Source organism: Heliconius melpomene, chromosome 7 (assembly GCF_056956725.1).
Source record: "Heliconius melpomene rosina isolate 202511_hmr_F chromosome 7, ASM5695672v1, whole genome shotgun sequence".
NCBI classification, from domain to species: domain Eukaryota; kingdom Metazoa; phylum Arthropoda; class Insecta; order Lepidoptera; family Nymphalidae; genus Heliconius; species Heliconius melpomene.
In genome coordinates, this window is record NC_140395.1 from 9,887,696 (window position 1) to 9,911,160 (window position 23,465).

The following is a 23,465-nucleotide window of genomic DNA, read 5'->3' on the forward strand; positions in this document are numbered from 1 at the left end:
TGCTCTATACCGTAACTTAATTGAAAGGTCGTAGTTCGTACTTGCAGAATTTTTATTCTGTGAGTTGGAGTGTATGGTGATTGGTGTTGTGAATTTTAGTCAATACTAAAATCATAAGTTAATAAATTGAAATGTATTTTTCTTTCCTTAAATGATATATTTTAATTTAAACTTAAGTTATTCGTAATATTTACTCATAACTTTACTAACGATTATGGGTGTTGTTAGTTATAAGAAAATATATTTTTCGTTAAAGTGATGACATTAAAGAAAATAGCGAAAATGTCAACAAAATCCCAAATATCTAATGAATTAAGCGGTATGTATATTTATAAAATCAAATAATATCAGATGAAATATTAGTAACAAAAATATGTTGACAAATATGTCGCGGTATCAGTATCTCTTACTAAATATTATTTTTATCGAATCTTTATTTGTTTTAGAGAGCATCGGCAATGTTTTAGGAAAAAATGTTAAAATACTTTATAAATCGCTTATTCGTATGGAATCAAGAGGAGATAAAGTGGATAATCGTGTATTGGTAAGTTTAATTTAATTTTAAGTATATAAATATTACTACGTAAATAATAAAAATGTGATCAAGATAAATTTTGTAATACTGTTATGTAAAAAATGAGAAATGTGTTTATTTACTTATGTGATTACTCCACCGTATCATTATATTAGCAACTAACTAACTAAGCACGTTAATATAATATTTGAACATTTTTATTGTTGCATAAAAAAATTGTATAAAATAGTAATACACAATGCTACATGATAAATTTTAACCAGTGTAACTGATCAATTTTCTGGACAATAGCATGAGTCACTAAGGTGTGTCTCATATCTATGTACTAGTTGTTTGTATGTGTAGTCCCTATGGAGCTTACACCCACATCGCATCAATGTTGCTATTTTAAGATACTTTGTCTTAACCATAATTTTTCTATATAAATATATATATTTAAAAAAAAATGTACAAGTCATTTAGTTTTTTAATACATCTAATGATTTATTCAAAAATATATCATTCTTAACTTTAAGTTTAAAATCCCTAATTGAAATCTGTAATTTTTTTTATTGCTTAGAAAGCTTAAATTTGGATGCTGTGGGATTATTGAATGCTTCTATGTTGATATAACTTATTAGCTCTTCCTTGACATATTTAATTTTTTATATAAATTATTTTTATAATCATATATTGTTACTATACATCGCACATCATTATATTCCATTTTATTTTCAGGTTGTAACTTCATTTAGGGTTTTCATAACAACTACAAAAGTACCAACCAGAGTGAGTATTCATTAATTATATTTACTTGTACATTTACAATATGGATAAACTAATGATATTGACATTATTAACATGTTTTTTAATGACACATGCCAGACTTTTTTCTATGATAGCTTAGAAATTAATAATTAATGATGAAGAAATATAATAGCTTCATGCTGTATCCTCCATGAGGGAGGGTAAGCAGCATCCTAATGTTATGGTACTTTGCTCCCCAACAAAATGTGGAGGTGTGTTCAGTGGTTGAACTAAACACAAACAAACTTCAACCAGAATGAAGAAATGAAAATATTAAATATTTAATTTTCTCGAGTAGGAATTGATCCCACAACCTGCATTCTCCTCCTACTTTACTTTTGCAGTCAACTTAAAGATTATCAACCTAATAAATTTTTTACTCTTAAATTGAAAGCAAAATGTTTCTTAAAATATTAAACCTTTTCCTTTACCTTAGATCAGCATGCACAACCTAATTATTTATTTTTATTTACTTTGATCGAATCAAATGACATTTTTTTCTATATAATTAACTTTTATATGCAGACAGCGATAAGTTACATTTTTATTATATGTATAGATTACTCCCAATAGTTATCATTATACTTACAATAATTGTAATACTATTAACTATCCTTGCTTTGCTTCATGTAAATATTTTATGTAAACTAAACAGCAAAAAATGTGCACGCAAACAAATTCAATAAAAAAATATAAAATATCTTCAAAAGAATGAACACAGCTATTATTGTATTAAAACAATAAAATGTTTATAATCATACTTTATATTGTAATGATTGTGTGTACAGATTGACAATGGATTTCATTTAATGGAAATAGAAGCGTTAGAGAGTAAGAAGGCGAATCATCTGTCCATAACGCTCATACACGAACACAAGCCGGTGTCGATTCTTATAGGTAAGACATTAATTGACTATTGTTTGCTAATTAACACCCATATTTGTTACATGCAATTGATTATACCGGATTTTCCTTTAAATATCTGTTTTAGAATAGTGTTACGCTAATTTTGATATTTGGTTTTTTACATTTCTATATAAAGCGTTGAAATAAAAGCGAAACTCAACGCCGCGTTTTGCCCCGTTACCAGAGCGGGGAAAATGAAATTATTAAATATTTAGTTTTCTCGAGTGGGAATTGAACCAACAACCTGTTGCGTTTACAGTTGCACGCTTAGGCCGCTGCGCCACGGCTGGTCTCTTTTTCGTATTTTATAGATGATTCATCCAATTATATTTATATTAGGTTCTTAATTAATGGTGAATTTTCGAATTGCGGTTCGTTATTCCTTTTTAAGCGCCCGCAACATAATTTGCCTATTTAAGGGTGAATTCTAATAACCCATGAAACATGTGTTCAATGAAATATTTTTAAGTCTAAATTTCAAATTTTATAAAAATCGGTGGCGATTTAAAGATTTTTCCATACAAACTTTCAACCCCTTATTTGCACCCTTAGGGGGTGAATTCTAGAAAACCATGAAACATGTATTTAATTATATACGTTTAAGAGTCTGAATTTCAAATTTTATGAAAATTGGTGACAATTTAAAAAAACCTACACAAACTTTCAACCCCTTATTTGCACCCTTAGGGGGAGAATTCTGGAAAACGATGAAATACGTGTTCAATTAAATACTTTTAAAAATCTAAATTTCAAATTTTATAAAAATCGGTGCCGATTTAAATTTTTTCCATACAAACTTTGCCCCTATTTCACCCCTTTAGGGTTAAAATTTTTCAAAATCCCTTCTTAGTGGATGTCCAGATTACGAAAGTAAACTTTTGTCCAAATTCCACGTTTCTACGCACAGCGGTTACGGCTGTGCGTGCATCTTACCTCAGTCAGTGAGGACAAGTCCTTTTATATATATAGATACGTAAATATGCTTAAACTGGTTCTGTAATAACTCTCTCTCTGGTACTTATAATATTCACGAAATAAAATTACTTGTTAAACGGTTAGGACCGGTCAATATTTGATAAACCATACTTTAAACTCTGAATCATCATGCGGTGGATATTGATAAACCTTTTTTGTTTATATTATATCCTCGTATTATATTATAGCATTTTATTGTGACGTAACTAATGAAAGTATAAAAAAAAGAAAACAACGTACGCAACAGCATACTTAAGTAACTATTACATATCGAATTTCAGGCGAAGAAGGCTCTTCGGAAGGTGTTATAAATGCTATCCACGCTTTGATAGCCGCGTTTGACGACTTGTTTCCTAATGTGCCCATGGAGGACATCGTTTTAAAGGTTTGCTCAGTATTATTGTAAACGCGTCAGGCTGTGGGTTCGATTCCCATTCGAGGAAAGGAAATATTTTTATTTTTCCGCTCTCGTGTCGAGGCAAAGTGAGACTCCAAAAGTCGGCGAAAAGTGGGGAGCGGAGCGTTTTTACACTAAGCTCCCTCTGCTTATCATGCTACATGCGGGATACAGCGTGAAGTTGAAAAAAATATATAATTTCTAATTTTTTAACAGTTTCGTTTCATTACGCCGTGGTAATTTAAATTTACTTAATTAGTTCGTTAACTCCACTTCCATCATGATTATTTTAATTACTATTAATTATACCATACCTAGTATGTTTGAGTTGCCGCACTATATGCTGTTTGGTTAACAATAAAAAAATAAGTATGTCGTACAATGAAAATAACATGTGCCTCTTAATTATTATTTATTAGTACTTTTGTTTTGATCCTTAGGTACATTAAATGCTAAAAAAATCTTTCATGTTTATTAATATGATTATGTAAACATTATGATCAAAAAGTATTTTAATAGTATGTTAGTAGTCTTTTGAGTTCAAAAAATAATTTTAATACCCAATTTCCAAACGAGATTTTCTCAAATGATATGGGTACAAACATTACTGCAATAGTTACGACTTTCGCGCCTATTCCATAATGATATTTAAAAAAATTAGGTAATATTACATATTTACTTATATAATCACGAATTTTAGCTTTCGTAACTGTAAATTATGTAAATATGTCGTAAAAGTATATGTAACCTTATTGAACCAAAATATCGACAAAATCTAGTAATGGGAAATATGCGTGCTGTTTCACTTCATTAATTCATATAAAATATTTGACGTGAGCTACATAAAAATTGGTTAGTACTAAATTCTTTTGTAATCCTATTTGTTACTTACCAATTAATATTAGTACCGTTATTTAATGAGGCTTTAAATTTCTAAACATCATGATTTCGACATCATTTCACTGTAAATAGTTATATGAGAAATGATTTTATGTCAATTTCAGGTAAATTTACCGTTTCCATTACAACACGTCAGCGGTACGAGGAAACATTCAACGTGTGGAGATTTTTCCAACCAATATGCTGCAATGTGTGATCTTTGTCAAACTCCTTTTAGGTGAGGTTTTTTTATTGATAAAATGTTTTCAATTAATTAATTTTCTTTATTTTTAAAATGTAAAAGTCGTAATCTAGAGTTAATCAAGTCAACAAGTCTTTTCATGAACTAAATTTTCACGGCCACCAGAACTAGATTTAGTTAAAAAAATACACATTGAGCGTAGTGAGAATAAAATAAATTCACACTTGCAAGCGATAAACTTGAAGAATTTAAATTAGAAGATCGAATAATATTATTACGTGATTATGACTATCGTGGCGTAAGTTACATCATTTACCACATAAACATGGATTCGGACGGAAAGTCGAGAATGGAGTGTCTAGACACTAGGTTCTTTCTGCCCATCCTGCTATGCATGGTAAAGCGTGTTTAAAAATTGATTTGTATCTATATTTTGTATATGTTGTTTGTATAGAAAATTGTGTATTTGAATCATACCCATTTTGAATCCTAAAAATCAAATCGATAATATTGTCGAATCATGAAGATTCGGCAATATTATTCAACCATATTCACTAACACTAACAGTAAATATTAATCTGTTAGAAAATATTATGAGTCATGCTTAAAATTATGTTTTATTTAAAATTCGTAGTACATGTTATCATATCCAAAATTTAATTTTGAATGAGATAACATGTAAACTGATAAACATGTGTACGTGTATATTTAGAACAGATACTACTAACCATTATTTTTATCCATCCATCCATCCATCATCCATATCGTTATGTCGAAATTTAGGAAAGTCTGATACTCGATCTGAATCTGACCATATCCTGATAATACATATATGCTAAACCTATGAGTAATTTCATAAGTTGTTTAGTTTCGGGATGTGTAGAAAGGTCGATCGGTCTTGGCAGCCGAGGCGAAGCACTGCGTTGAATTCAATACACAATGCTAGAAAAATTAGGCGTAAATCGGGGAATGAAAGTATCTTAACACTAGGTTCTCAGGCTTTCTCTACCTACTCTGCTATGTGCGGGATACAGCGTCAAGCTAAAAAAAAAATTTCAATAATTAGGTGCAAAACGTTGCATCTTTTAGCGTCAAAATAAGATTAGGGCATTTTATTTGAGCCAATTAATTACCTTTTATTGGATGAACGAAATAATATAATATACAACGGTAAAAATAATATATAATAAAGTATATATCATATACAATTAGGTGTGTTCTAGTTTGAATGGTTTTCCTCAGAGCTGAAGTTGCGTGGGATATAGATACGATATACTTGGCGCATGACATCAGGATGCTACATTTAAAAGATTTTGACCACTTGGATCAGAGGTATAGTAAAATATAAAAGTATGCTTCTTTACGAAATTTTAAATATTTGTTTATCAACACTGCTATAATGTAACTTATGTGTTAAAGGTAATAATTAAAATGTGTTGTTTTTCAACGACGCAGAGATTATTTGAATATATACATTTGTGGTCAAAGGCACATCACCTGACTGTAAATGTTACGGTTGTAGGTTTGATTCCCACTTCAGGAAATGAATTACATGAGACAAGGCGCGGCAAATAGCAAGAGGTGCATGAACGGAATATCTTCTTCTGCTCCAAGTGGGACAATGTTTGTTTTGCTTGCAGAGACCTAATCCCGTTAGTGATGGCGCTGCAGCACAACACGTGGTTCGAGGGCGTGTGCGGAGACGGCGTGCGCGTGGGCGGCGAGGCGTGGGAGGCGGTGGCGCGCCTGCTGCGCTCCGCCTCGCCGCCGCCGCGCCGCCTCTCGTGGCGCGCCGCCGCCCTGCGCCACGACCATGCCACGCGCCTTGGCCACGCCATGGCCCGCGCGCGCGCCCCGCCTGCCATGCACACTGTCGATCTGTCGCAGAACCATATTGAGGACAAAGGTGCTATATATGTCTAGATACAGTTTGTGTTATTATTACATTTTAATGACAAGGAAAAATTATAAATCTGGCATATTAAAAAATATACCCAAATCGCTTCAAATATTATTCATACTTTAAGTAAAGAACTTTGAAATTAATTTTGGTACCCAGGTGCAATAAGTGTGCTGACGGGCCTGTGCAACAATCCGGAGGGGCTGCGGCACCTCGCGCTGTCGCAGTGCGGCCTCACCGGCAAGAGCGTGCTGCACCTCGCCGTCATGCTCAACGACACCTCGTGCCACCTGTCCACGCTGTCACACCTCGACTTGTCGCATAACAATCTAAAGGACGACGTACATGTAAGTAATAATACCATTGACATAATATATTGGTTATATTTTAATCTAATTCTAAATCTTATATCTAATCTTGGCTCGTTTTGAAAATAATGAACAGACCTATACATTATAAATGTTTTTTTAATGTTATTTGAAGACATTTTTTTTTTTTTTTTTCATTTATTTATGTACCACACGTGATAGAATGTACAGAAAACTTAAAACAACAGGTAAAAAAGTGTACAAAGGATAACTTATCTCTAATAGAGATCTCTACCAGAAACCCTTGAATGTAGGAGATGTTATAAGAAATAATTCGGGTGCGGTATTTTAATGTTATGTTAATAATAATAATAATAATAAACCTACATACAAATATACATAATATTAATCAATATTCCTATACCTACATAAATATACTTTTACAAACATACACACATACAAACATATAAATATATACAATGACATAAAAGAGTTGAAACAGAAAAAGAAAATTAATAAAGAAAAAGACAAAGCGACTACTAAAGATTCTAATTAAGATGAAGAAAATGTTGTTTTTGTTTGATTTTAAAAGTATTTAGAGATGGATTGCCCGACAGTATAGAGTTAGGTAGTGAGTTCCATAAGTGCACTGCTTGAACTGTGAAGGATTTTTCATAGAAAAAGGTATTACATATAGGGTACTCAAGCTTTCTTTGAGTTACACATGAGCGTACAGGTCTTTCACTTGGAAGTGTCAGTTGAAAACGCTCCCTTAAGTAAGGAGGAGAGGATGACTTTAAAATGTTAAAAAGCAAAGTGAGAATGTGCAGGTTACGACGTAAACGCACAGGAAGCCAATTCAGTTGTCGACGGAAATCAGACACGTGGTCAAATTTGCGTAATCCGAAGATAAAGCGAATACACATATTCTGAAGTCGGTCAAGTTTGTCGAGAACCTCTTCATTAGCATCAGGATAACAAACATCAGCGTAATCTAGCAGTGGCAGAAGACATTTCATCGCGTGTACTAATATTATTATTAATATTTACATTTGACTAGTTATTAAAATTTACTTTATTTTTTTTTTAATTTACTTTACTAATTTAATTTTCAATATTGAATTAATTATACATCTAAAAAAATGTATATTAAAACTCGTTGAAGATATCGTTTTTAATTGTTACAGAACCTGTATAATTTTCTAGCGCAACCCAATGTGTTGACACATCTTAATTTGGTTAACACAGAAACAACTCTTGAAAACGTAAGTAAATCATAAATATTATTTTTAGAGACCCGCTCGCGACTTTGCCCGATTGTAATATATAATAATTAATGTACTAATCTGCATTACTTTCGCTTTCTAATAGTAATATCATTTTTAAAACAATTTTCAATATACCTACAGTGGGTAAAAAAAGTATTTGCACACCCTAATTTTTTGATGTTACATCTACAAAAAAACAGAATGCTTTTAGTTAATTATTGTATTTAATAGCTTAATCTATATATATTTCGAATTGGTTAATAAAATTTCTCAGAAAATAGAAATTAGAGAATGAGACGGTATAAACACATATTTTAAAGTCAAATAAGTATTTGCACACCAACCGGCTTGTACGTATTTTGTAAAAAAAATCAATAATAAATGAAAGAAAAGACACTTAATATTTTGTGTGCATTCCATTAGCATCAGTGATGGCTTGCAATCTCCCTGGCATCGATTCCAATAATTTGGACGTTGTTTAAATCGAGATTTGAGCCCATTTCTCCACCAAAGCACCCTTCAAATCATTTTTATTTAAAAATTTCATTTTCCTCAAATTTTAATCCAGCAGATGCCATGAATTTTCAATTGGGTGGATATCTGGCGTTTATGGCGGAGTTTTCAGCATTCTACGAACATTGTACATCACCCATTCCTTAGGTTTTCATAGCTGTATGCTTAGGATCATTGTCCTACTGAAAGTAGTATGTCTCACTTACGCCTAATTTTGATGCGTTGCAAGACAAAATATCGCGGAACACTTTACCGTAATCTACTGCTTTCATTATTCCTTCGATAAAAGCCAAGTTTCCCACACCATTTGCTGTCATGCAGCCTCAAACCATCACAAGACCACCGCCGTGTTTGACTGTACTATGCACATGTTTCGCCTGAATTTTAGTATTTGGCTTGCGCCATACAAATGTTTGTCTGTCCGTTCCAAAAAGATAAAATTTGCCTTCGCCAGAAAAAAATAAAATTGTACCAAAATTCTAAAGGGGTATTTAAGTATTCTTTCGCGAAAGTTAGTCTTTTTGCTATATTGGCCTCACTTATGAAAGAACTTTTCCTCGCTGTTCTGCTACGAAGACCACCATTACCCAGTACGTTTCTTACAGTTTGGGCACAGACAACCTTACCTGAACTTGATGCGATATCATTTGCTAAGCTTTGAGCGCTTGTAAATGGTTTATTTTGTACCGATTTTAAAATTTGTCGCCTTTCTCTCGTACTGAGCTTCTTCGGAAGAACGGACCTTTCCTTATTTTCAACACTACCCATTTCTTCTCGGTTTTTTATAATTTACTACACAGTCGAGTAATTTAACTTTACATTTGACCCGATTTGGCGATAACTTCAACCTTCATTACGGAGTAAAATAATTTCTTCACGCGTCGATAACGACAGTTCAAATTCTTTCGGCATGTTGGCTTCAAGATTTTTTCTGAACACTAAACAAATGTCTCGTTATTAGAATACGTTTCCCGATGTTCACATGTATACATACAATGTTCACATTTTACCTAAAGTGACAAAATGTTGCGGGAATAACATTGTATCTAGGGAATGGTTGGTGTGCAAATACTTATTTGACTTAAAAAAAGGTGTTATTACCATCTAATTTTTTTATTTCTGTTTTCTAAGAATTTTTAATAATCAATTCTAAATATATATAGATTAAGCTATTAAATACAATAATTAACTGAAATCATTCTGTGTTTTTCTAGGTGTAACTTCAAAAAAATTAGGTGTGCAAATACTTTTTTTACCCACTGTATATTGAAAAGTTTCAGCCAATGCAATGAGACAGCTATTTATAGTAATTTTGTCGATCAACATTCTTTAAAAAGGTATATCTTTTTTATTCATATATTATTATTCACGCTGTAGCCCGCACACAGCAGAGTAGGCACAGGTTAAATCGGTTAAGCCAATTTTGAGATTAGTGTAAACACGCGCACAGACAAACAGTTCTATTACGTAATTAAATGCCGCCAAATACATTTTTTCTTATATATTTACAGATCCGGTATAATTTATATGACTAACTTGCAAATTTACTTAAATACTCTGAAAGTAGGTTCATAATGTCACTGTCACTTTGTACGATAGCAGTCAAGGATTATGATGATTGACAAAACGATCCCTATATGGCTCAAGTCCATTTATAAGTGATTCAAATGATTATTATAGCTGCGATACAATCTTCCTAATTGGCACAATGACCGGATAAAGACCATTATCTATCATTTCTAAATATTGCATATGTATGTATGTAACTTGAGGCCAGTTGTGGCCTAGGGGCTCAAGCATGTGTAAACGCAACCAGTTGTGAGTTCGATTCCCAGTCAAGGAAATAAATAATTTCAATAATAAATAATCTTTAATGGAATAACATAAGTATTGTTGTTCTGTGGCAGATGTGGGGCGCGCTGCTGCGCGGGTGCGCGGCGCGGCTGGCCACGCTGCTGGTGGGACGCAACCCGTGGTACGCGGGGCGGCGCGCGCGCGATCCGCCGCCCTCCTTCCGGCAGTTCTTCACGGCCGCGCTCGCGCTCGCCGATCTCGATTTCTCCTACTGCAAGATGCCGCCCGACGCGCTTAAGTGGGTCTACTACTTTGTGCGCACTATCGTATTATATGAACTCAATCCCTACCTGTGGAAGTTAAATATGTTTTTTATTTCACCATTCTGATAGGATAAAGTATGTATCATTCTAGACACAGTGCCTCCAACTTTGAGAATAGAGTGTCTTGTTATGTAGTTTCAAGTTGTTACTATGTGTAGTTCTACCTACAATGTGTGATACGTAGGATACAACGTCTAGCTAAAAATAAACGACTATATATATTTTAGTTAGTATAGGTTCAATACCTGCTCATATTAAAATCTATTTGCATTTCTCCGCCTCGGTAAAATACAGCATGGCATTGAGTTCTTTCACACGTAAATTCTCGAAATTGGTCGCAATGTTAAAAAAATAGTGCCCTAACAACAGTTTCCCTCTGTCTATCCTGTTTTGCGCGAAAAAGCGTAAAGCTAGAACAAAATTAAAGTATTTGTAAATGCTATCAACGTTCAGGAGCCTTCTTCTGGGACTGGCGTGCAACGAGAGTGCAGCTGGCGTGAAACTAAATCTGGCTGGCGTATTGGCATCATCGCAAGCGGCGCATGTTCTAGAATCCTGCATACATGGTGTGAGATGTTTGCAGGCGTTGGATCTGTCTGATAACAGTCAGTATATATAAATATTATGTTCATTAAGAAGCATAGTTATAGTAAATAATAATACAAAGTTAATTAATAAATGTTATTATTTAAAAAAAAATGTTGTAAAATTATGTAAATAGTTTTAAGAAAAACGGTACAGACCGAATGTGTACAGTCTAAACAGTTTCAAATCAAAAAAGAAACAAGTATGTAAGCAACTTTTCACGGCTAGCGCTCTTATCGTATATTTAAACATAATCATTAATATAATAGATTTCTTACAGTTAAAACAAATTATGTATATTATAATATTATAATTTACTAAATACAATCCTATTGTCAACAGGTATGGAATTTGAATTATCTGGTATAGTTCGTGCAATAGGAAAAAATCACTCCATAACACAGCTATCGTTAAGCAAACTAACAGGCAAAAGGTCGTATGCGCCACCTTTAATACAGGTAAAATATTCTTCATTATGTCAAGTATTATATCATCATATTAGTTTTGTGTGTTGTTTGTCTAAATATATAATAATTTTTTTTATAGCATCACACTGTTATGCCACTTGTGGCACAGAGGCACAAGTGCGTGACTGTAAACGCGAGTTATTGTGAGTTCGGGATAGAACTCACTAGTAGAAAATGAAATATTTCATTCCACCAACTAGGAATCGAACCTACAGCCGTTGTGTCACAGTAACAAGCATTTCCATTGCGCCATGACGGCTTCTAATCCTCTAATTATTAAGTAAGCATAAAATAATAGATATAAAATAATGTTGTTCGTAGGCGTTAGTGCACGTGCTCCAGGAGCCAGATACGGCGTTAACTACTTTAGATCTCAGTGATTGTAAGCTTAAGGTAAAATTATAGAAATTATATTCTTTTTATAACAATTTTATATATTTTTTTATTATGTAAAAGATAAGCCAGTTCGGTTTCTGCTAAGCTAAAATTTTATACGGTCCCTAAAATATCTGGCTATCATTAGTGTGGAATAACATTTAAAAAATTAAAGAAAATAATGCTGTACGTTTGACGAGTCGTCGTAGCCCTGAAGTAAAGTTTTCTGAACTTTTCTGCATTTTTCACTTGGGGAGAAAATAATCAAAACTACGAAATAATACTAAAACGAAGTCAGAGCAGTCGTCTATAGCTAATTTCAGGGCAGCTACTGTAACTAATATGTGTTGGCAGAGTGACCTGTACGGTCTGTTGAACGCGCTGGGCGGCGCGCGGCGCGTACGCGTGCTGGACGTGGGCGGCAACCTGGCGGGTGACGCGGGCGCTCGCCTGCTTGCCAAGGCGCTGCAGTGCAATTGCACGCTGCACACGCTCTACATCGACCGGAACGCTTTTAGTTTACAAGGTAAGGTAACATTTATTGGAGGGTTTCAGAGGTACAGTACAGGTACTAGTGTTAAGACAGTTTTCCACCACATGTCGCCAAAAAACAAAGCAGAACTGCCTTCTGAACCTGTCGTACCTTCCTGAGTGACTCTATCGACATTTTTATGTATGTGTATTGACGATTCAAAAGTGCTTGTAATGATCTAATTGAATAATATTTTGAACCTTAAAAAATGTCTAATTTCGGTGGCAGCAGAAGAACAGCTTGCTGCTGTGCATGCTGTATCACACATGTAGCAGATATTTCGGATACAGTGTGAAGATAAAAAAATATTATAATGTATCAAAAATGATCATTAAATTCTTTGCCGAATAAATTGAAAACACAAGAAACCAAGTAATAAATATACTTTTTTTACCTACGTATTTATGAAAGAATGTCTTTTACAGCGTGAAGCTGAAAAAATATTTATGAGAATTTTAAAAGTGAATACATACATTAACAGTTTTATATATATATTTGTATGATACAGGACTAACAGACATAGCGACCGCGCTGCGTCGCTCCGTGTCAGTGCGGCGCGTGGAGTTCCCGGGCTGCGACGCGGCGGCGGGCGGGCGCGGCGCCTCCGAGCGCGTCGCCGCCTTGTGGCGCGACTTGCATGAGAGGTAGGCCGTCGCCATCGACCGCCTGACTGTATACTGTGGTGTTTGTCTGTGGGACTCAACTCCCATTCAGAGGAATGATTCATTTTGCATTTTCTCGTTCTGGTAACAAGACAGTGTGCAGCGTCATTTAAAACGCAATTACTTTAAAATAGGATGGGAAAATAAGGAACCGAAAATTATGGGGCACGTGGTGTGAATATCAAAATAAAAAATATGTATGTTAAATATGTTCTATATTTAAGATTTTTTAAAATTAACATGAAGAAAATATTAAAAGTGATGATGAAAACAAGTGATAAGACCATAACCCAGATATTTGTGAATCCCGGCAGTGGGAGTCGGTTAGGCACATTGTGGAGTCAAATGTGGTCGAATTAACCACATTTATCCGTTGGAGTTCTATTTGAAGTAATGCACGCCTACTAGGGTCTGAAGATCGCTAGCTTTCTCTACTTTGCCTACCTTGTATTTTCTTGAGATGTGTGAAAATAAGAAAAGATACATTTATCGGCTGCTTTTTGTATTGTTATTAAATGATATCGAGTGGTTACAGGCTAGCCACAAACAACTCGCTGGGGCAGGGCGGGCGAGTGCGCGCGCTGGCGTTGGAGCGCGCGTGGGCGGGTGGAGAAGCGGCGGCGGCGCTAGCGGCACAGGCGGCGGCCGCGCTACCCCCGCCCCCTCTGCCCGCCGCCACCGAACGCGCCGCCGCCGCCGCGCACCACCTCTTGCATCAGTATCTACAAGTATTATTTGTCAATTTCTTGCTGCACTCTACATGTAATAGTGTATATATTCGCTTGGCAAGACTCGGCAGTCGTCCACAAACCAACAGCGGGTCATATATGTAATTTAAATATGTAATTAAAGTACATATATAGTAAGGTCTTGCAAGATATATGTAATTTAAGTTATAAATTAATTATTATGCAAAATTACTTAAATAAAACTATTAAAGGTAACCATGTCATTTTTAGCGAAATAAAAATATCTAATAATACATATTTTACATCTATATCCTAACCTACGTAAGGTTTTATAATAAAGCCATTCACTCAATTTTTATTTTTCTAATTTAATAATAATGTATTTTTAGAGATGCAGCGAAGTGTTCGCGGCTATGGGCGGCAACGGTAGCGGCGAACTAGTAACGTTACAAGCAGTACGTGACGCCATGGCGCCCTGTAATATCACGCTGCAGGATTTGCTTAAGTAAAACATTTTTATATTTTTAATTTTTTTAAAGTAAGGTGAAATATACCATATATCGAAATATTTAAGAAAATGTATAAAAATTTTGACGTAGCAGGACTCGAACCCATGCCTTTTTCTTATCGTCCGAACGCACTCATCACCAAGTCGCATGTTCTTTGAAAACTACGTCACAATTCGAAATCGAAAATATTTTGTTTGCATTTCTGTAGAGATTTTTACAAAATTCAACTACCCAATGATCATTTCAACTACTCTGCTAAGAATGATATTTTGGCAAAAAGTACAGATTATGCTATTTATTAAATATTTTTAACTTTTAAGTGTTATTTCACATTAAGGAAAAAACTACATATTTCATTTTTGTATGCTGGGTGGTGATTGGCAGAATTGCTAACAGCTAACCAAGACCTAACCTTGGTAAGGAATTGTAGCATTCTATATTATTGTGTGTACTGTCAGTGGATACAAATGGGATAAATTTATTTTGCTTATTTTAAGCTAATAATAAAAGTAGCATCAATCTTTTTTCTGCATATAGCAGGGTAGGCAGAGAGAACTTAGCGTTAAGACACTTCAGTCGTTCTGTAAGTGGCGGGACTTTAGTCAAAATTTCTCGGAAACTGGAAACGGAGGGAAAATAAATGATGAAGGTGAAAATAATTGATATATAATCATCCCATTTACTGTCACTTGCTGTTCCACAATAGCCTCGGTCTTTAGTATTTTTAATTTCTTTTTGGTATTTTTATAACATTAGAAATATAAAAAACTAAAAATATTAATATTTCAATTTAATTATTTCAGTGAAGCAGTAGAACGGCTAGCACTATCAGCGTGCGAGAGCGTAGAAAGTGCCGACACAGATCGAGGGCCCATCGCCGACCCTGACATGCCCGACTTACTATCACCTATATCACATTCTGGGGTAAATTACTTGTTATTGTATGTTTATTCTCCGCTATATTTGAATTGCATTTGTATAAACAAAATTATATTTTTACATCTTTTTTTGGTGCCAAATTAAATTCACATAATTCTCGTATTAATCGAAGCGTGAAAATATTAATTTCATTAATTCTTTCAAACAAAAAGACATTTGCGTTATTTTAAATTATGCTTGCACAGTGCTTATTGCTTGCTTCACGTGTTCGCTTGCCGTAAGCTATTAGTCTTTTCCTTCCGTTAATATTAATAGATTACTCGATTTTCATGCAATCACAGAAATTGGATTATTTAAATTTGGTAAGGAAATATTATTGGATATACTTATATTTTACATATGACGTAATAATAAAATGTTGGAAAAGGAATAACTATACATAATATATTTCTTTAAATATTAAACAAATTAACATTGTACATAACAATATCATGTCTGTCATTGTACATGACAGAATATAACGTTAATAAGACAACGCGTTGAGTTCCGCTAATTAACACGCAACGTCTCGAAAATCGGGCGGTATTTGGATAACGAAGTGTTTTAACTCTCCCTCTGCTTTGTCGTGAATCTAACAATAATAATATTCATGATAAACAAAAACCATAAGAGTCCATCCATATTTTACGTCACACTAATTTTAAGATCACTCCTATTCTGTCAGATCCACTTGTTACATTTGCGAGACACACCCCTAATTTTGTGAAGTCACATATTTTGCGTTTTACACCAAGGAGTCGTAAAATAAAACAGCATCTCCGAAATTATGTTAGTAAATTTTATTTTAACATGTGATGTCACGAATTTTGGACCCCCTTGTCCCACCCCCTATCCTCCTTAAAGGCCTCTAACACTGTATCACGGGTTACAGGCGACGCCACTCGGCTGTCGTCGTCGCGAGCGCGGGCGTCGAGTGCGCCCCAAGTCGGTGGCGGAGCAGCAGCAGTGCAGCAGCAATGAGATGCTGTCGCTGCCGCCTCTGCACGCGGAGGCTGCGGACGCACTGGCCGACCTGCCCGCGCATACACTTCGGCATCTTGTTAAAGGTACATAAGAAAATTATAGAAATTTCATTAGTCTGTTGTGTGATGTGTTTTGTAAAACGAAAATTTTGAATTTATATATTAAAATTTTATATATTATTTTTATTTTAGAGTTATGAGTTTAGATTAGAAGTGAGAACTAACAGTTCAAAATTAGGAAAAAGTACTAAATAATCGATTGTATTTTTATTTTGTAGGTCGACCAAGAAGAGTAAAGACAAGAGCACCGTCGCGTCCAGTTACTGATCAGTCACAAGACATAGATGAAGGTATGTTACAATTACTTAAATACATTCTGAGACGAATTTATAAAAATAATAAAACCAATAAAAGCAGTTTCTTAACATTTGGAAATAATGAATATTTATTGAACATGAACATTTTTTCGTAATTCATGGTTATCAATGTATAGAATTATATACTAATGTAGCAAAATTTTAATCTCATAGCACTTGGACGAATTCCAATGTATGTGATTTTAAATCCTGCTTCGTTTCAAATATCTTTCTTATTTTGTTTGGCAAAGAAAGGTGCTTGGACACTGAAGTTATGTGTTAATGTGCATTTAATTCTATGGGTCCCTAATGGAACCTTTGGGTCGCAACTCCCACGCACTGCTCTGAACTCCACATCCTGCCACATCATATGTGGATTTAATCCATGGAATGCTACACTACAGTTGACGAGTCGTGGCCACCGGGTCGCGTGACGGTGAGACGTATATAGTGTAACAGTAGTATGTGTTCTTTGGTGCGCAGGGCTGGACGAGTTCTGGCGCACGTGCCGCACGCCGCCGGGCAGCGAAGAGGCGTCGCTTTCGGCGCGCACGCCGCTCACCTCGCGCTCGCTGCACTCGCTGTCGTCGCTGTCCGCCTCCGCCTCGCCCGCCTCGCCCTCGCCTCTGCGCCACTCGCCCACGCTGAGGCGCGACGACACCATGTACTACTTCTTTCTGTTTTATATTATATATACCAGGGTAGGCTTCATCTACCTCATCTAGTGTCACGACAGTACTTCAAAATTATTGCATGTTTGTTTAGTTACTAAAGCGGAGAAATGAAACAATCCAACGGAAATTCATTGTTTTATAGAATTTTCTAAGACTTCCACTTGGTTCCACTGCTCAGCACAAAATGTTTTGCAATACCAATATGCATTTTTGATTTTACAGGTATAGTGTGACATCAGGAGAGAGTACTCCAGTGCTTTTAGAATGTGGTAAGTTATAAATTTTTAATATTCTTATATTGAACAATAATCTGAACTCTTACTATTATTAGTATTACCTGTCTCATTGCAGAATATAGACCTGATTTCATATAACCAACCATTACTTATTATTATTATTTTTTAACATACTATCTATTAACATTTTATAACAGAAGTATCACGATGCAAGTCTTCCGATAATGTGGGCACTAAGACTGCACCCGCCACGCCGCCGCCATCGCGGTCGTCGGACAACGTTAATACTATGGGTAACTACATTTATTTCTTTTATTGTTCATAATTATACACTAAGTATATGAGTACCGGCACAAGACATTATTGATTTGTATTGAATTTTATTTAGTTTTTGCACATACATACTTTCTTACTTATTTCTAATTTATATACACGCATACACAATTGCACATTAAATATTAAGATAATATTTTTAATATTATAAAATCAAAAATTAAATTGTTTGCTCGAAATATGTAAGTAAATATTGAAATTAAAAAGGTTATTACAAAAACATATTAATTTTTAATTCTACTTCCCCAAAAAATTACATGTTCAATAATTTAATAAATTTAACCAAAATTATCAAAATAGAATTATAATTGTTATAACCAACGTGTCTTATGCCGGTATTTATGGGGTTGTGATTGTGTTGTAAGTGTGAATATGCTAGGAGTGATTGCTCAACCACTGTGCGCTCAGCTTGTACTCACGTCGACTTTGTACTATTGTAGTCCAAAAAGCGTAAAATATATAACATAGGTGTTCAGTAAATGTATGAGAAAAGCTCTAATTGAAAGTATTGCAATAATATTTACTCGTTTTTGAACGCATTTCCTTACACAAATTCTGAAATATAAATAGATACCTTAACACAGCTAAAATGTAATAAATTTCCAATTAGCTTTAGTACTTTGCTTTACAAATGCTTGTTTCCTTTCACAGCAGATTAAATGATTAAACTTTTGTATTAAGTGAAAGAAGCTCTTTCTACGCTCGCAAATAGAAAATTTAATTTGCTTTTTTCTTAGGTACTTATTAAGGAAAAGATCTTTCGCTCCTCCATCTGTCGGCACTTCAATTTCCCCGTATATTCTTTGATCGTTTGAGTGATTTAAAGTAACACAAAGTTTTAGATCTATATCGCTTAGCTAATTGTGTGCGTATAGCGAGCCTTACGTTTATGTATACAGACAATTCTTAATACATACATACAACCAACATTCTCTTTATGTAAATATATAGATTATATATGTTTTATATATATAATTGGTTATATAGTCTGTATACATGTTCGTGTTGAATGTGGCGTGTGTAACAGGCAACGGGTGCGCGCGCACCGGCGGCAAGGCGCGGCCGTGGTCGGTCGCCGGCGGCAACGCGGACAGCGCCGCGCTCTGCACTACAGGTATATACACCTACACGCTTGCATGCACGTGTCGCACTTGACACTTGTGTGTCACAGATTATTAATTTAAACGCTCAATGTCAAAACTGCACTTATTTGTTTCAGAATTTATTAAATTAAATAATTTGAATGTTCATTCTTGTGACATATTTAAAATAAGATTCGTGACTAAAACTTAATATTGTATGACATTTTTAATATGAATAAATAAATGTGGAAAGTATCCATTTTAAAGAATCTGTTTAAAGATTGAAAATTACTTCTCAACAATGCATATGTAGTTTTGATTCAATAATCGTTTATCTGATGTGTTGTCCATACAAATAATTGTATTTATAAATCATATGGATATTATAATTTGAATATGATACTTTTTTAAAAGTACTTCGAACTCATTTCATACAATATAATAGTACAAAACAAATTTTATGAATAACAGGAAAACATCAAACTTCTTATTTGTATTTTATTCGCCATAAATGATAGTGGCGTCATAAACTGTAATTAAGTTACTATAATACCTTCTACAGCTCCAACTAATAGATATACAAAATTAATCCAATTATAATTAAATGTAAGGATCAATGGAGCTGTGAGTAAATAATATAAATATGTAGAATTAAGATCATTTAAATTTCATGCAGGATAGCTACCATTATACTATTTTGTATGGAGAAAAGCAACTGTTGAAAGGCTCTTCTCAGCAGAACTGCCTTCCTTGTATCCAGTAGCGAAATGTTTGTCTTTCATTCATATTGCTTGCAAAAGTCTATTTAAATAAAGAATGTTTCGATATTTTTATTTAGAACTACCTTCCGATCTAGTGGTAGCTTTATGTTCATTCGATGACGAAGATATCGTGTAAAGCATGTAAACACAACACTAGTGTCTAATCTCGGTGGTGGTCGACAGAGGGCGTGGAGGCGTGCGTGGGCGGCAGCATCGTGGGCATCACCCCCGGCGCCGCACTAACCAGTAACATGTCACACGCTATTTACTAGCATTGTATTGTATAGCTTTGTATAGCGTTGTTGCAGTGTAACTGAAGCCTTAGGTATGCTTGCTGCTTTATATGTTTTGCTTATGATCAATAATGTAAATATGAAATATGAATCTTGTATATTAATTTTAATTTTTTCTTTATAATTAATATGTTAATTTTCGTTAATGATATAACTATGCATTAAAAGTGATAATTTAAAGTATGGCATAATTATGGCGCTTTTCATTGTATGTATTGATGTGAGACTTGAGCCATAACATATAAGACTTTATAGTTCAGAATAATTTATAACAAACTTTTATGTATGAATGATGCATGAAAAAACAATAAAAAAAATATAATAATTATTATATATTTCAACTTAAATTTATAATTGTAATAAAAATGTATTGGTAATGCAATTAATAAAATTTACATGCATGACGTATAATTTCCTAAAGCCATAGTCATTATAACATTATCAGTAATGATAACTGAGCATGTCAGTAAAAGTTAACTTGGTTTTTGAAAAATTAAATGCACCGGATCACTTCATAAAAATTACTTAATAGTCACATTAGCTGCAATATCGATTTTTGACAGTATTTAAACCACATAGCAACATTAATGTTTAGTTATTAAAAAAAAAAAATTCAAAAGCCAAATATATTTTTTAATTTACATTTTTAACTGCATGATATTTGGTGTAGCCCTAAATCCTTTGATGACATATTTATCCTTATTAAATAAGATAATTGATGTCATTTATGGAAACCAAAAAAATATTATAAATAAATAAAATATTAAATATTACAGGTTCAATGATGCGTGATCATCCGTTAACTCCCGGTTAGTAGAAAACTATAATTTCTAATTATATATATTTTTTGTTTATTGTATTTTCAAATATTAGTATGATGTGAAAACTTATTAACGTTTTCAATTTATAAAAAAAACAATTAGTGTTTGCTAGACAAAACTATTGGCTAATCAGCATTGTAGAGAGTGAATAATAGAAATAGAATAAAATGGAGAAGAAATTAACGTAATTTGGTCACCAATTTTGGAAAACGTCCGTTTCGGTATGAAAATAAAAAAAACTTTTAACAAATTATGAGCTGGAATATTGAAGTCCAGCGTTAATTATACATTAAGTCCAAATATACATGTATACATGATAAATATATGAATTTAGCTATATTGTTACAGAAGGCACAGAGGCCTGAACGAAGCACAAGTGTGTGTGATGAAGCCCCCGTGATAAGATGAGCAGGGTCACCACGGACTTTACTCTCGTGCTCACTATTGTGCCAGTTAGACATAGTAGACTGTACCGATACATACAGTTGTAGTTCACATCGACCTTTCCTTTATTGCGAATTGCGATTTGTATTATTGTACGTTTTGTATTTATTGCGATAGACGCATTTTTTTACTTACGAAACAATTAATGTTATATGTCTGTTGGTGGTTGATTATTTTAATTTTTTCAGAGTTAATCCACTGTAACTTTTGAAAAATATTCATAGGAAACTAATGAAAACTTAGTAACGGGATTGATAGCTGGGAAACCGTAGTTTATATATGTACCTACGTTTTTTTCTTTAAATATTGATGATATTTATTTAATGGATGTACTAAGAATTGTGGTTGACAAAGGACTTTGTTTGAAGCTATTTGAACCATATTGACGTCAATTAGTACGGGATTTATATTTACATTTTTGTGTATGTAATGCATTCCTTATGAATATAATTAAGATAAACTAGAGAAAACGTTCGCTCGATTACTTTAAAACTAAAATATTTTTCGAAAGAGATGGTTACTCGAGGCCGTTGTAGCGCAGGGCACAAGGGTATGACTAACGCGTCGACTTGTGGATTCGATGGCCATTGCGGGGAATGAATTATCTTGTATTAATATCTTAATTTCTTCGGTGTGGCACCAAGGCAAAAGCCCGGCGTTGAGCTACGTCATTTAATATGCATTGCCTCGAATCATTTAGCGTAAAAGTGGGGAAGGGAGTGTCTTAACACTAGGTTCCTTCTGCGTATTCTGCTATATGCGGGATACAGCGTGATGTTGATTTAATTTAATTTTATTATAATATACAAGACTATTATAAACACTGTTCAAAATGCGTCTATCGACATCTGCTAACATTAGTTATATTTTATAATAACTCCAAGTAACCGCTAGGTAAGCCAGTCAAGCCTGTAATCGTTTTGTATTCACTGTGATGAGTTAGTATTATTTAATTTGCATAGATTAAACATTATTTTATTCACCATATTATCTATGTATATTTAACATTAGTTTAATTTTTGGGGTACACTCCCTATCAAATCGAACTCCGTCATAAATTAAAAACATGACAGCTTTTTGCTTCTATCGCATTTATATGTACCAAATATTTTATTGAATGTTTTCTTTACACTTTTTAAATTAGTGCAGTTGTAACTCGAGTACCTTTGTAAAGACATCGACTTCCAGAAATCAATTTGTGAATTATTTTATAAGCTTTCTTGTTACTGATGTTTGATAGCTTGTTATTGTTCATGCAAACGGTGCCACGGGAATGTGTGCCATACGCGCCGCCGACACCAACCTCTAATTGGTCTTACTAGTCATAATATAATAAAGGCCTACGAATTACGCACAAATTTGTTTTACAAATATAATATTGTAGAATTACGGATATTTAATATTTCTTCGAATCTTTCATGATATCTTCCAATTTTACATTCCTTTGTGTACAGATTATAGTCGACTAATTCGGATCGATCGTGTGATTTTATAACGAATGTTCAAACGGCGAGTGGTTTAGATTTTCATTCGCGTAAGAGTTAAATTTACGATTTTTTAGTAAACGTATGTAGAAACTCGCCCCCGTAACTTTTTAAGTGTTCATTAGAGTAAACTATTAAAACAATTATTATTCATTTAAATTTTTGAACATAAGGCTGTATTTTATTGAATTTTCACGTAAAGTTACTGAAAATCAAATGTAGATGTACGATATTATACTATTCCTAAATTATTTCATAGTATTTTTATATTCATTCCAATTTATTCGGTTTCGTAGCTCTTTGGTACCAGACTGATTTTAGGTACTTTTATTTTACGGTGCAATTTATGTCTAGAGCGTTGTGATAATCTGTTTTAAATTACAATATATTACCTATACAACTAGTTTGTGTTTCACTTACACCTATACCCTTTACCTGTTTCATTAATTTAATTACTTTTAGTAAATGATAAAAA

The 23,465-nt window shown here is 33.8% G+C and overlaps 1 protein-coding gene across 7 annotated transcripts; it reads left to right on the top strand.

The window, feature by feature from the left end:
- The first annotated feature begins 27 nt into the window (after window positions 1-27).
- Window positions 28-23,393, top strand: LRR (capping protein regulator and myosin 1 linker 1 leucine rich repeat protein). 7 transcript variants are annotated; one of them, XR_014878159.1, is made up of 29 exons: window positions 28-319; window positions 447-544; window positions 1,253-1,303; window positions 2,110-2,218; window positions 3,484-3,587; window positions 4,604-4,716; window positions 5,923-6,012; window positions 6,321-6,586; window positions 6,740-6,927; window positions 8,076-8,153; window positions 10,577-10,761; window positions 11,240-11,391; window positions 11,714-11,829; window positions 12,160-12,231; window positions 12,568-12,739; window positions 13,254-13,389; window positions 13,943-14,135; window positions 14,486-14,601; window positions 15,409-15,529; window positions 15,826-15,846; window positions 16,416-16,590; window positions 16,785-16,856; window positions 17,346-17,526; window positions 17,759-17,805; window positions 17,970-18,065; window positions 19,133-19,219; window positions 20,132-20,273; window positions 21,018-21,050; window positions 21,411-23,393. XR_014878159.1 is itself a non-coding variant. In XM_085188692.1 (29 exons), exons 1-29 carry the CDS (start codon window positions 259-261, stop codon window positions 21,425-21,427), a joined length of 3,213 nt encoding a protein of 1,070 aa, XP_085044818.1. In that variant the 5' UTR covers window positions 28-258; the 3' UTR covers window positions 21,428-23,393. The 7 variants fall into 7 exon arrangements, 5 of the variants coding, with proteins under 5 accessions (XP_085044818.1, XP_085044822.1, XP_085044820.1 ...); XM_085188692.1 differs by having other exon boundaries at window positions 20,132-20,194; XR_014878160.1 differs by lacking the exon at window positions 19,133-19,219.
- The last annotated feature ends 72 nt before the right edge of the window (window positions 23,394-23,465 follow it).